At 35.7% G+C, this 15,412-nt stretch overlaps 1 protein-coding gene across 1 annotated transcript in view; it reads right to left on the bottom strand.

The window, feature by feature from the left end:
* Nucleotides 1-14,456, bottom strand: part of LOC145686585 (uncharacterized) — a 104,429-nt gene extending 89,973 nt beyond the window's left edge. The window contains exon 1 of the mRNA XM_081760032.1: nt 14,243-14,456. Coding sequence (XP_081616158.1) covers nt 14,243-14,413 — 171 coding nt within the window. The 5' untranslated portion in view covers nt 14,414-14,456. The remainder of the gene's footprint in view (nt 1-14,242) is intronic.
* Between the last annotated feature and the right edge of the window lie 956 nt (nt 14,457-15,412).

Genomic DNA, 15,412 nt, shown 5'->3' with positions numbered 1-15,412 from the left:
AGACCCGAATACCCTATTGTATTTGGGACAAAATCAATATAACACCTGTATATCTTCCTACTAATATGTCGAGATCGCACCTTGAATTTAACGGTGTAGGTATTTTCTTTCAGGAAATGGAAATTGATGCTGTTATCTTCATTCATCATTGCATGAGTTGAATTAATTTTGAGTTTAACGTCCCTTGAAGCAACGAGGTTATATGAGAAATGGACCTACTGATTAACGTGGAATCCGAACCACATACGCTCCCGCCGGGAATCGAAAACTGATTTCTCACGCCAAAGACGCGTACACTAACCGCTTAGCCACGAAAGGAGCTCTCGTTCATCATTTCGCCGAGTAGAAAACTGCCTGAGACAACTGATAAGAACCTGTAAAAAGAGTTTTCAGGTCTCTTTCTGTCAACTCCAGGAAGTCCAGGATGTTTGCAGATGTAACTTTTGCGAAAGAGTATGGACACCTGTCGCAACTGCGCTCTTTTACTTCTAATTCTAATGTGTTCTCTGCAATGTGCTGTTGTTCCATTTGTTGAACTCCCTCGTCTAGGCCGTCGTCAGAATTAAGACGATTACCAAAAGTTTTATGTAAATAAGAAGCTATCCGGGATAACAATCCAACTTGAGGAAACTTGTTGGTCTAGTTGGTAACGTAGAAGATAATACTTGCCCAAGAATACCATGAACGGCCTCAACAACCCAGCAAATTTTTGTTACAAAGCGGGAAAAGTTCGCCTCAGCCGTAGTCAATTGCCTGCGCTTACCTTTCAGTGTACGCATTAAAACTGTAAATCCTTTTCCTTCCAAATATGCAGTTGCATCGCGAAAGCTGCGATTCACACAATAAATATCACCTTGTGCCACGAGAATCGCTAACCCGTTTGGATCTTATATGTTGGCCCCATCATATCTACAATATAACCAGTTTTAAGTATAAATAGTAAATGGCTTACTTTTTTGTCCAGGGTACGATTTTCATTCATACTCATTATTTGACCTCTTGCCGTGTCGAATATATCTTCCATCAAAGGTCTTCCAAATTGTCAATAGTATTGTGAAGTTTCAATGCCACAATAGCTTTTTCAAATGTCATAAGCTCTTCTCGCGAACAGGCTGCGACTCCGACCTTAAATGGTAAAATGATTATTTAAGGGACGTTCTAACAGATGCACACATATCCGAAACTTGTTGTTCCCTTTCCAGCCCTAGTATTGCAGCTCTAAAACTATTCGAGTTGCCAGTGAGTAGTTTAAACAAAAATGTAACAGTCAGTAGTTAAATGACAGTTCGATTCAGCGGCACTAGCGCTCTCACACGGTTTCTCAAAGAGGTACAATTATGAGAGTTATACTGTAAAGTAGAGCCGTTCATGATAAGCCAAAATTTCAAACTCGACTATGTTTGACTTCTGACAGTATTCGTGCCGGCCAAAACATTTATGGCGTTGCATATATTCTAGGTGTTTCCCACTTCGGTTTTCCTCATTTTACACCAAGTTGCACCGCGAGTATCAAACCATGGTCAAGGTATAGTATAGGTGGGTTGGTGCTGCCTTTGTGGTGGAAATTAGAAGGTGGTCACTTGAACATGAAGAAAAAATATTTGAATTCGAATATTTTCGAGCACTTTTTTGCTAGAAATTTGAAGGGCGAAATACATTGTTTCTTGTTTTCGGTAAGGCCCTTAAAACAAAATATATTCATATTTTGTTTCATCCTCGTAACTTAAGTTGTTTCCGAGACGAACATTTTTTTTTATTTTCAACACTAACTTCACGTATATATACCTAGGTACAAAAATCTTGAAAGATATGAAACAATAGCGGTGATTGAAACAAAGCGGTCGATTTCAAATATAGGAGAGGAGAAAATAGACAGGTGAACAGTTTTCGATACCTGGGTAGTATTAATATAGTAAGGTCATGAAGTGCGAGTGTGAAATAAAATCAAGCATAGGAAAAAGAAGCATTTAGGAAGAGGAATACTAAAGAGATAAGACTCATAAAATATTTCGTGTAGAGTTTAAGGATGACCGGATCTGAATCTAGACAGATCCGAAGATCCGGATCCTTGGAGTCTGAATCTCGGATCTGGATAAATTCGGATCTCGATCTGGGCCTGAATCTCGGATTTGGATTCGAAATTGGGATCTCGGATCTGGATCCGAAATCTCAGATCTTGATTTGTATCAAAACTTACCTCTGGAATTGTGATTACAAACTTGAATAGCTAAAATTCGTCTAAAACAATTCCACGAATTCTTGACTGAAGAAGAAAACATAAAATAAAGACAAATATTGACTAATCTATTTGTCTTCCTCAGTGTAATCAAAAGATCAAATGCATATCTTACTAAAACAATCTGATTCGATTCGGATACGAATTCGAATGTCCAATCTAGTCCGGACCCGGTTCCTGATCCGAGATCCGTACCTCGGATTTGAAACACCTGAAACCGAGTACATTTGAAACCGGAATACAAAACTCGAATATTTAAAATTCCTCAAAAGGGCTGTTTGATTGACAGTTAAGAAAACATAAACAGTTAAGGTAAGTTTCATTTAATTTTTACATCTATTTATCTTCCTCAGTCTGCTCAAAATACCAAATGTACCTTACAAAAAATTAATAATTACTGAGTAAATCACAATATGAGCACCGACAATAAAGCATGAGTTTTGGTGCCTGTCATCTAGATATGAATTTATTTTGGGGAACACTAGAAACTAAATAAGATAAATATTCCTTTTCAGGGGTAAGTCGCACTTTAACATGACTTTTTATGAGTGTTATGTTCAAATACGAAAGCTATACTGGCGATTTGTTTGAAATAAAGGTCATTTTTAACAAACAAAACAAAAAAAAAAAAAAAAAAAAAAAAAAAAAAAAAACTGAACTTTCACATTGACGAAAAAAAAAAAAAACAAGAACCATTTCACTGATTATGTTGCTAGTTCTTACAGGAGCTAACGCATTGGCCCAGATTTCTTCATGCGGATTTCGGATTGCCACAATTCACCTTTCCGAAAGGCGCAGTTTATTAGAAGGTCGGCCAGGACTCTTCTGGTCTTTGCTTGTAGACTGTTTCTGATCTTAATTATTCCCATATAACAAAATTAACCATATATATAAAGTTGGTTCGAAATGAGTTATAATATCATTAATTGAACTTAAGGGGACAACCGTGATTTAAATATTTGTAATTCAAAAGAGATGTGAAAGTTAAGCGTTAAAATAAATCCGGCAATTCCGGAATACTTGCTATTTGCAACTTAGCAATACAGCAAGATAGATTAAATAAAACTATAATAAAGCTATAATAAAACTTCTTATATAACATATTCAAAGATAAGATTATATTTTCCGACAGCAAAGAAAATTATAAATCCAGGTAGTACCTCTGACACTCCCTCATTTGACATCAACAGCTCCCTGTGGACACTGTAAGCAAGCTTTTTCATCCTGACAAGTGAGCAATTCACTTACCCACGATGACTTTTCAATCATTCCAACAACATCAATATCTCAGTTTGGATTTGGGAGATCAGGGAATCTTGACCATCAGGAGCTATTAGAGGATCAGAACTTATTTCTATACAATAAAGGTAACGAAGAAAGTGTTGTCGCTTTTTGTGAAGGTATGGGTTCAATTGGCCTTCACACTATGGAATGAATGCGAATGAAGATAAGGCGTGGGTCAGTTGTTGGTGTAGGTACATCCAACATACTACCTGGTTGTGGCAGTTCAGTAATACTGTAAACTTGCGTAAGGACAGAGTGAACATGGGACCTCCACAGACCGCCATAAGAGCGTGTATGCTGTACGAGTTCAAACTGGGGTCAAACGCCGCTGTAGCGGACGGAAGATGTGACAGGTATTTGCTGGGGGTGTCGTAACTACATGGACAGTGCAGCGGTAATTTAACAAGTTTAAGGACAGTGAAGAAACACTCGAAGACGCACCACATGCCGGAAGACCAACACATGTACAAAATGAATATCTTCGGGCAGCAATTGAGGCGAACAGTGGCCACACAGGTGAGGAACTTGGACCGCAATTCAGTGTGAGTAGAGAAACTTTTCGGCAGCGCCTCCATCAACTTGGGAAGCATTACAAGTTGGGTCGATGGGTTCCACATAATTTGATTCCGAGCCAGAAGGCAACGCGAGCAGACACCTGTGTTTCTTTGCTATCTCGTCTGAATAAGGAGCCATTTCTGGACAGGGTGTTGACATGTGATAAGAAGTAGGTCCTGCATGAAGCTCCACGACGCCGTCGTCATTGGTTAGCATCCTATGAACTGTTTCCAAAATAGCCGAAACCAGTACTGCACCAGAAGAAGGTCTTCCTGTGTGTGTGGTGGACTGCTCGCGATATCGTGCATCGGGAACTGCTACTAGCTTGTCAGAGCATCAATGCAAATGTGTACTGCCAGCAGTTGAGCCGTGTTCAAGAAAACTCAAAACTCTGGAACTATCTCTTCTGAATCGCAAAGGGATTCTCCTGTTACAGGACAACGCTAAGCCCCACGTGGCTAGGATGACCTGGGACACCATTCTACGCCTTGGATGGGGAACACTATTGCATCCGCCATACTTACCGGACATTGCACCGTCCGATGATCACCTGTTCCATTCCTTGGACAATCATCTTAGAGGACGCCAGTTCAAATTCCTAGGTGCAAAATTTATTTTTAAATATCTCCTCCTCCTACCTCCTCTCCTAAGTTCCATCGTCAAAGTTAATAGATAATACTATCCCAGGCCCGAACCTCATCTATGTTGAAAATTTAATCGAGATCGGTCAGGTGGTTCAAGAGTGAAGTCACATAGACAATCACTTTCATTTTTATTTATTTATTTATTTTTTTTACATATATATCGGTCCTGTGGTTAAAGTGTGATGAAGTCACATAGACAATCACTTTCATTTTTATTTATTTATTTATTTTTTTTACATATATATCGGTCCTGTGGTTAAAGTGTGATGAAGTCACAGAGACGGTCACTTTTATTTTTATTCTTTTTATATATCCCTCCCCCTCCCTTAGGTTCCACCATAAAAGTGAAATAACGAAAAAATCCCAGTTCCAAACCTTATCAATGTTGAAGGTTTGATCAAGATAGGTCTCGTGGCTCAGGAGTTATTAAGTTTCACTTATTTTTATAAATTTCTCCTCTCCCCTCCCGCCTCTCAAGTTCTACCGTTAGTGATATGATAAAAACCATCTCAGGCCCGAACCTCATCTTTGTTGAAATTTTTTTAAAGATCGGTCGGGTGGTTCAAGCATGATGAAGTCACAAAGACAGTCACTCTTATTTTTACTTTTTTTTTTTTTACATATATCTCTCCCCTCCCCCTCGCCTTCGTTGCACTGTAAAAGTGAAATGCAGAAAACATCCCAGGCCCGAACCTTATCTATGCTGAAAGTTTGATCGAGATCGGTCAGGTGGTTCAAGAGTTATTAAGTTTTATTTATTTTTATAGATTTCTCCCTCCTCCCCCCTAAGTTCTATAGTTAAAGTGATATGATAAAAACCATCTCATATCTGAACATCATCTATGATGAAAATTTGATTAAGATCGGTCGGGTGGTTTAAACGTGATGAAGTCACAAAGTCACTTTTATTTTAACTTTTTGACATATATCTCCCTCCCCCCTTCGTTGCACTGTAAAAGTGAAACGAAGAAACATCCCAGGTTTCTTTCTATGTTGAAAGTTAACCTTATCTATGTTGAAAGTTTGATTGAGATCGGTCGGGTGGTTCAAGAGTTATTAAGTTTTATTTATTTTCATATATTTTCCCTCCTACCCTACCCTCCCCTCCCCTAAGATCTACTGTCAAACTGAAATAATAATAATAATAATAATAATAATAATAATAATAATAATAATAATAATAATAATAATAATAATATTAATAATAATAATAATAATAATAATAATAATAATAATAATAATAATAAAAATTCCCAGGTTTGAACTTCATATATGTTGAAAATTTGATTGAAATCGATTGGACGGTTCAAGAGTTATTAATTCACGAACATAGTCACTTTTATTTTTATATTTATTGATGTTTGTACATCTCCCCTTCCACCCCCTTCCCCTACGTTGCTCCGTCAAAGTGAAATAATAAAAGTCATCCCAGTCTCGAACCTCATCTACATTGAACATTTGATCAAGATTGGTCGTCGGGTGGTTTAAGAGATTAAGAGTCACATACATAGTCACTTTCAATTTTATAATATAGATTTTCTTTCCAGTTGGTTTGCGGAACTCAGCGCTTCTTGTTTTCCTTTTAATTTATGTTCATAATTAACACAACTAATCACTAAGAAAAACAATAAAATTTGTCTCGCACCTTTCGTAGCTCTAAGTTTATTTTATTTTATTTTATTTTATTTTATTTTTTAGTTGAAGGGCGTTTTATCACTTTCCCTATTTTTTCTATAGTTTTACCTATGTTTTCTTTGCACGGACGTTGCGCCCATTGGCACGTGCTTGGTGTATCCGTTTATAAAAGCGGTCCATTTTCCTGACACTATAGACAGTAAGAGTGACCTTAATTGATGTATTTAAGTGAATATATCTGTAATGAAGTTATAATTACTCAGGTTTTGCATCGTACATAGTTTTCTCATCCTCATTAATCTCTTCACCCCTCTAGTATTCTTTCTTGAGCAAGATCTATTTAATGGGGGACTGATGTCTCATGTAGGCCTCTTACGAGTAACTATAACATTAGCAATAAAGAAAGTAGGATTTATTGGCTAAATAATAATAATAATACCGAGCGAGCTTAGGCTAATTGTTAGGATTCTTGTTTCGCAATTGGGTGATCGGGTTCGAATCCGGAGACGAACCATCGTGACTAAGGATTTTCCAAGGTACTTCCTCAGTTACACTATGCAAATACTGGGTTAGTACCTTAATCTAAAGCTCTGGAGACCTTCCTCTCACTTCCTTTTCCTATGTTGTTTCCATCTGTTGATTACTCAGTGTGAAATAGCCTCTGAAGATGTATCTAGTAGCTAGTAAATAAACAATAATGACATAATATATCTTCATGAAACGTGTGGGTTAATTTAACTACAGTCTTACAGTCCCAACAGACAGCTTAAGTTTTAATATCTATCAGTTTCTTGGTTTTTAAATACTATATCCATTGTTTTTGCTTCCAATTGTTTCATGTAGGTATGTTCCTACCGGGAACTGAACCAGAGATCACAAGAACAAATGTGGGCATGTTAAATATTTTTGTGTTTCTTTAAGAGTGTTCTCGACGCCGACATTAAATTGCCATAAATTTTAAACGTTTCCCTAAATATTTCATACTTATAAAGAGGAGAAAAAATTTTAAGTTGTTGTTCTTTTAACAATGTGATTTTCCAAATGATAGCGTAGTTACAACTTCTCTCAATGTTTTGGTTATGTAAAAAGCTAGGAACGAACTGTTTTTTCGCGTTAAAAAGTTGATTTCCTAACTTTCAAACAATGGAAAACATTCAGAGAAGTTGTAACTACGCTATCATTTGTAAAATCATATTGTTAAAAGCAGGGGTGCCCATCCCCCCCAAAGCTGATGGCGCACTCCCCCCCAAAACTAATAATCTCTTCCCTCCTCAAAACTCAAGTCCTCTAAAAACAATTGCCCAGTGTAGCAGTAGTTTTTATAGTTCTAGTAATAGTTATTTTTGTTGTTGTTTTTATTTCCTGTAGTAGTATTATAGAATGCTTGTAGTAGTAGTAGGGGCAGTAGTAATTATAAAAATGGCATTACTTTTATTAGTAGTCTTGGTAGTGTACAATACTAAATATGTTCTATAGGGATATTGAAGGGTATAAAAACTTCTACACACTGTGTATGGCACAGGTATTCTTTTTTACAATTAGTAGTATTATTTTTTTCTTTACAAAATATTGATATAATTCCCTTGTACATGAAAAGTAAGACTCAAGTTACAAGTTATTGAGTTTGATACCAAAAGAAAATGTTATCCTCGCAATTAGCCTACAAAAAGAAGTGATATCCAACAAAAAAACATTCCTGTAAAAGAGCCAAGTACGAGTGGCCTTAAAAAGAATTGAAATCACAAAAATAGGCGCCAAGTTCTGGTGGACAACAGTTACAAACACTCACACAGAAAACTATGCAAAATATTATCATTAATTCATTTATTATACATCATGTAGCAATTGAACAGCATTACTTATTAAGTGTCGTACATCGTATAAATAAGAAATAAATAAATGCTCCCAGCAGAAAATGGGTAAATTACCTACACAAAGCAATAAACCGACCAGCCCATCCTTTCATATAGCAACTTGCGCGGTACTTCATTCATAGAGTTTCTAAGCAGGGGGTAGGGGGATTAATTCTCGAGATTAAAAAAAAATCGCATCGTGTTCCAATGTTATTCTGACGACAGCAAAATTACTTATTCGACATTAGAGTAAAATTCTTCCCCAATTTTTTTATTCCCCCAATTTTTTTCTGGATGGCACAACTTGCGCCATTCATCCCTGCTGTGGGCGGCCTTCTCTCTTAAAACGAACCAACCTTTCCTTTCATACGGCTACTTGCGCGGTACTTCATTCATCGAGTATCGAAGCAGGGGGTACGGGGGTTCACCCCGGAAAATTTTTGAAAATTAGCTTCTCAAAATCGTGTTTTAATGCTATTCCGACAGTAAAATTGCTAGTTCGAAAGTAGAGTAAAATCCCCCCCAAAATTTTTCTCAATGGCGCAGCTTGCGCCATACATCCCCTCTGTGGGCGGCCCTGGTTAAAAGAACAACAACTTGAAATTTTTCTCTGCTTTATACGTTTCTGAGATATTTGCAAAAAAAGTTAAGGTGGTTCGCCACCCGGAAGTCAGTACATATTTTAGCTCATTGTCTTAACTACTGAGCAATGAAACGTTACATATTATAAATATTGTACTATAAGATAGAGTAATGTTTCAGCTACAGCACAAGACACTGACTCATTTGGTTGTGTCTCCTGATATCGAAAAATGTAACAAATAAAAGAAAATATTTGATTCGTTTTACAATGAACACACAAGATGGCACTTGCTGTAAGATCTTACTAGAAGTGCTCAGTTTTACGAAATATTTCTTTGCATGTGTAAAGTATTTTAAAGTAACGATCATATTACGAAATAGATATACTGTTTGACCGTTTTTCGTGTTATGTTTCATATTTTATTTAAATATTAATTTACATTTAAGGAAATAGATTTTGAGACGAAACTTGCGCAGAACGCCATAATGCGTTGTTGCCAAATTTGTATGTTTACTGTAGTAGTCACAATAGGAAAATTCCTGTGTTCTAGCGTTGCAGTTCGAGAAGCGGAATTGCGTTAAGGGTCGAAAACTAATTTCTCTAATAAGTATCCAAGCAGAATTTCATGATTATTTCCTTTATTATCTGGCATCAGTAAACACTCGACACTATCTGGCAACGCCACATTATTCAAGCAACGTTTAGCATAGCACTGGGAACACCTAGTGATCCACCTTAATATACAAAACACAAAACATATCAATGATATGATGCATGAATATGTGTTGGTTACGTCCTGCAATGTATGATTAAAGAAACTTGGAGGGCGAAGAAAATCAACAGAAAATCTCTTTTTTACTCTTTCAACAAACCCGGATCTCATAAAAGCAAGCCATAACTTAGGTGATAAGTGTCATACGATGAACGCTTTTATTAGTAACTAATAATGGACATACTACACAACCATACCTCTCTCCTAAAATTCTCGTGTGTATGTTTAAAAATCTACTGTTGTGCCACGCCAACCAGTCTATATTTTTTGTTAAACCTTCAAAGTGAAAGACATTCGTTACACGTAAATTTGTTGATGGTTGGACACCAGTGAGTCAGAAACTATATTAAATAAGGAGTTTGTTTTGTCTAGTATTCATGCGATTGGAAGGGCCTGATCTAAAAGACTTTCATTTGTATATGAGAAAATAGTGAATTTTATTTTCTAAGAATAATATAATTATTTTCAGGGTGCGAATTACCGGGGGGGATGAGGGGGATTTCCCCCTCAATCACATTTTGTCCCCCCCCCCCAAAGAAGTCCGCTGAAGTATCCCCACCGGGGATGCTCGCTTTCCCCCTCAAATTATGCTTAGTATAACTCCAAATTTCACTGATTTTTGTTATTTCTTGTAAATTTAATCTTCTAGCTGTATTTCGAAATGATCGATGTAAACTGTTCAGTTTTGGTCATTTCTACTTACCACCTAATTACCCACTATTTTCAACGTTGTTTAGTAGAATTATATTATTATGACTACGGTTGTTAGTTGCAACTGTACCTTCGTACCCTTTAGTTCGTCATCGTTTGTGAATTTGAATGTACTAATTGCGCATAAAAAAGCCTCATATAGATTTATAAATGTTCTTAGCGGTTGGTCAAGAAGAAGTAAACAAATAGCTTCTTCTACCATACTTGGCGAAGTTCGGATATGTCATATTCATCCTCTATATTTGTATCGATTATCATTTTATTTTAATTTTTGTTATAACATGTTATTTCATTTTCCAGTGTACTCTTTGTTAGCACATGGTCTTCATTCCCTAGTAGGTTGTGTGTATGCAACTCAAAAGTTGCATTTAATTTGTGATAATTAGCATAGTAATCACTGCTTTTACAGTTTACGGAAATGAACTTTTGAAACTGTACTCAAAATCTGAGATATAGGTATTCTCTCGTAAGTATATGCTAACGTACACGCTGGGGGATACGCTCCTAGTGAGCAGACATGTTAATGAAGGTGATTTTTAGGTGAATAAGCGAATAATTCAAGATTTGTTTCAGCATTTGTTAATACGACTGGTTCTCCGTGTCTGTGTAAGCATTTCAACTGGAGCGTTTTTTTTTTTTTTTTTAAAGTTAACCCTTCATTTTTCAATTTTTCGCTGTACAGTTTGCTGTCCACGCAATTAATGTTGTCTGAAAAACTTCAGTGTAATGTTTTACTTTATTTGAATAACGTAGCCCATAGTGAATCAACTCATCTTCAACCTAACAGTAAAGTAATTTTTAAGTGTTGACTTTCCGTGCCCATCACGGAATCGTTATTTGGAGAAAAAAAGTCGTGATGAGCACAGCTTTAGCGGGAAGTAGAAGCACAAGCTCGAAATTTGAATTGAGAGATTTTAAATATTTGGCCTTCGATTTGACCTTGATGTGAGAAATCGGGACCAGCAACAATCCATTTCTTATTTGATAGGCTAATATCTAGATTTTCTTTCTTTCTTTTTTTTTTTTTTTTAAATGTCCGGTTTAACTGATAATTTTAGTGGTTTTCACAAGACTGAAGTAGGTTTCTTTTCGCAACCTGTATGTATTAATGCAAAGTGGAAGCTTTCAATATGAGTGGAAAAATTAACATATGCTTGTGATCATGGCTATCGCTCGGGCCGAATTATTAACTAAATATTAGAGAGCTACAGGGACAAGAGTGAGTACAACATTAAAACACGTTCAGAAAGGTTTAGTGGGGTGTGTGTATGTCAGACAATATGTATGTCCATAGTTATTGTCGGTAGATTTATTAAATTAATAAATATCTTATTTATTACAGATGTCACACACACACACACACACACATATATATATATATATATATATATATATATATATATATATATATATATATATATATATATATATATATATATATATATATATATATATATATATATATATGGGGGGTAAGGCATTTATTGTCTCATTTTGAAATTTGAACCTTCAGACTATGTCCTTTGGCCTAATTCCCCCCCCCCCAATATAGATTATCTAATTCGCACACTGATTATTTTCAATGTGAAGCTAACGTAGTTTGAAGAGGAGCTGAATACAAGAATTTTGTTCTATTTAGTTCTTCCAGACAGTTAAGTCTGCTATACTTTGAAATGGGAAAAAGTCAAACTTGGAAGCATTTTACTAACGAGACTTCCAGAAAGTGCAACATGTAAATATTGCAAGGTTAAAATAAAGAACAAAGGTAGCACAAATGTATTATGGAAATACTTAAAAGCACAGTATCCTACTATATTAGTGAATCCGAAAAAAGTTTTGACGAATTTTAGAAATTCAAATTCGTTATCACCACAATTTCAGATGTATATCTAGGTTTGGATATGAATCAAGATCTGATATCGGGAAGAAACGAATTTCGGATCCAGATCAGAGATCCAAATTTCGGATCCAGATCCGAATCTAGGTCCGAATCCGAGATCCAGATCCGAGGTTCGGATCTGAGATCCGGATCTCATTGGGTCGGTATATCCGGATCCGAAAACTTTTGGCCATCTCTAGTTCATGGTTGGCTGTAAAGAATTTCCGTACTCATGCCCAGTAGCGACGATTGGACGTTAAAAGTGGGAGGGGGGAAGTTGGTAGTGGCAAGACATGGTCTGAATATTTGTAATATCAATGTTAATTTTCCTGGTTGTTTCTAACACTTTGTCTGACGAAAGGTTGTATTTTTTTTATGTAACTAATAGGATAGGCCCTACTAGTTTCAGTTAAAATGCCGTATATCGTAGGTATATGTTATTAAGTAAATTAACAAGAGCAACGCAAGTAGGTATTCGCCCTTTGTACTCTTAAACAACGAAGGTGTAAGAAGAGATTTGATTCCTTGTTCATGAACACCTTAAAATTCTGTCTGGAAGATTGTGTGATCAGACTATTTAATAACGAATTTGCAAAGCAAATAAATGGAAAGGATAAAATTAATCATAGTAATGAATAGGCCTAATCAGGCTTGTTTTGTAGAACTTATATTGAAACTGAGGATTAATGGAACATTTTTAATTCCACACATGCCATTAAATGTTTATTATTACTCTTAGAAAAGGAAAGGCAATAAATACTACAAGCATATGTTATTACTTTTAAAGAAATACGCAATTGCAATATTAATTGCTTTGAATTGCAATTGAAACGCAATTCCTGTAGCTTTCTTAACTCCACGGGAAGACAAAAAAAAAAAAAAAAAAAAAAGCGTACACACGGAACGGCAAATATTGAGGCTTATATAGTACCTTTTTTTTCGTATGACCCAGTAACACATACAAAAATTTACATTTCCAAATGAAACTATATACGTTGAGTCACTTCAAAAAAATGGGGGGAGCAGCTGCCTCCTCTTGTCCCCCTAATCGCCGCCCCTTCTCATGCCAATGGCAAACATGCTTACTCTTGGATAAATTTTTAAATGTGCTTTTTAGACTAATTTCAGAACCTTGAATACAGTGGTTTTACAGTACCATTTTAAAACATAGGGTCTATCTGTCCAAATAGACGAACTTTGATGTCATTTTGATCCCACAGATGACTATGCTTGAAAATAATTCCGTTCGATTGAGTACCCCCAAATTAGTATAAAAAGCACACTTAGAAATGTAATAAAGTGTGGGTACATTTACCATTGCAATAAGTTTTTTTTAATTTTATTTATTTATTTATTGTTGAAAATGGGCCTCATCATTTTTATTTATTATATGAATATATATAGCCTGTCATTTCCAGGTTGCCAGAAACTGACTTTTTAGTGGGAAGACTCACGTTTGTTTATCACTTTGCCACATCTTATTGAGTAAATGATCAGTTTATAGATGGTCATATACACCATATGAAAGGATACATTTTTCTTTGATGCTAAAAATGGAACACTAATGATAATCTTCTGCTCAAAAGTCTATGCTAAAGTAAAGGCTAAATTATAACATTGGATTATTCTACTTAGACCTATACTGTATTTCCCTTCCCCCTTCCTATGTTCAAGTGATTGGCGTCGCCAGACTATTTTAGAAAAGGCTTAAGTCCAGAAAACGAAGTTGAAGCTCTTTCCACTACACCAATAGGCAAGAAGAAAGTTGAAGTCTAAATTTTGTATTGACTTAAAACACGATTATTATTATTATTATTATTATTATTATTATTATTATTATTATTATTATTATTATTATTATTATTATTATTATTATTATTATTATTATTATTATTATACCTTGAAATACAATTAGTAATAAAATAACCTACATACCAGAAAAGACAGCACACACAGAGCCTTGAATGGTATATAGGCGAAAGCACATGTCTAGTGACACCACTGTGTAACCTTACAAATGACAGATCACGAAGTAGTCTAACAACTCACAGAACAGAAACAATGAAATAAATCATGTGTTAATAACTTACATCATCTCGTTCCACACATCCATCCAATTGAATCATTCCAAGCCTGACAGTGCCCTGGAAGGGATAAAACCGGGTGCCCTTGTCCACACGAACGCTTGACCATACTTGCACTGCATCTGACGTAGTTGCCACAAGGCTGAACTCCACCGGGATAAGAACCAATGTCTCCATGGCTGAATAGTAATGCGACCGTGATATACTGATAAAAACCCACTGATCCTGCCGTCTCCAAGTGAAGGTAGGCGGAGTCAATGGGGCGGGGATGGTAGAAACCAATCGATGAACATCTTTTGTGTAAGGCATGTTACGGATTGGTTGCGGTAATGAAGGGCGGAGCTGATGATTTACCCGTTCTTGTGAACCAGTAAGGTGTTTGTGGTTCGGAAGATGGAACATATCACTGCGGTATTATTATGGAAGACAAATTGCAGGTCCAATTGTTATGGAATAAACCTGCTTGTATTGCAAGAAAAGGTATTCAAAAGGATTTTTTCTTTATCTTTTGAAGCTAAAAAAAGAAAAAAAGGAACTAATTTCTTTGCTTCCTTTACAAGATGAGTTGCCGTTCACGATTCTCAACAAAAATGAAACTAGAAAAAAAAAAAAAAAAAAAAAAAAGGAGCAAGTAAATATAAATGCAATGTCATTCATTCAAAAGAAAGAAGAAAAAAGCGTCTATGATCAACGAAGTTAGATATTTACGTTTCTTCTTACAAATAAATCCATGTTTTTTTCTTATTTTTATTGATCTTTTCTTTCTTCCTTTTTCCTTTTCTTTCGTTAAACACATCAATAACGTTTGTGAAATGTTTGCATTTTCTATTTCCGCAGCGAATTGTGTGTAGTTATGATGGTTCATGTCAAATACATAACTTTGACATATTTTACATTTGTAACTGTCGATAACTCTAACTCAGAGGTTAAAGAGCAAAATTAAAGTAGGCCTATTCCAAACTTAAAAATAATAATGCACCGTACATTCTAGTAACATGAACTTAGAACCACAAAAATAATGATTATTACTGTTGTTCATTTGGTGATAAAAATAATGGGCCTTATGCAGAGCCGTTCTGACGTGTGATTAGTATCGTACTAAAGAGTTCGACTACTGGTAACACATGTTTCCTGCAGTAGTAGTGCCTTTAGTATGATGCTAATCATACGTCAAAA

Source organism: Thermobia domestica, chromosome 5 (assembly GCF_964235325.1).
Source record: "Thermobia domestica chromosome 5, izTheDome1.hap1.1, whole genome shotgun sequence".
Lineage (NCBI taxonomy): Eukaryota > Metazoa > Arthropoda > Insecta > Zygentoma > Lepismatidae > Thermobia > Thermobia domestica.
Note: the sequence above shows the minus strand (reverse complement) of the source record. Positions and strands in the feature narration are given on the sequence as shown.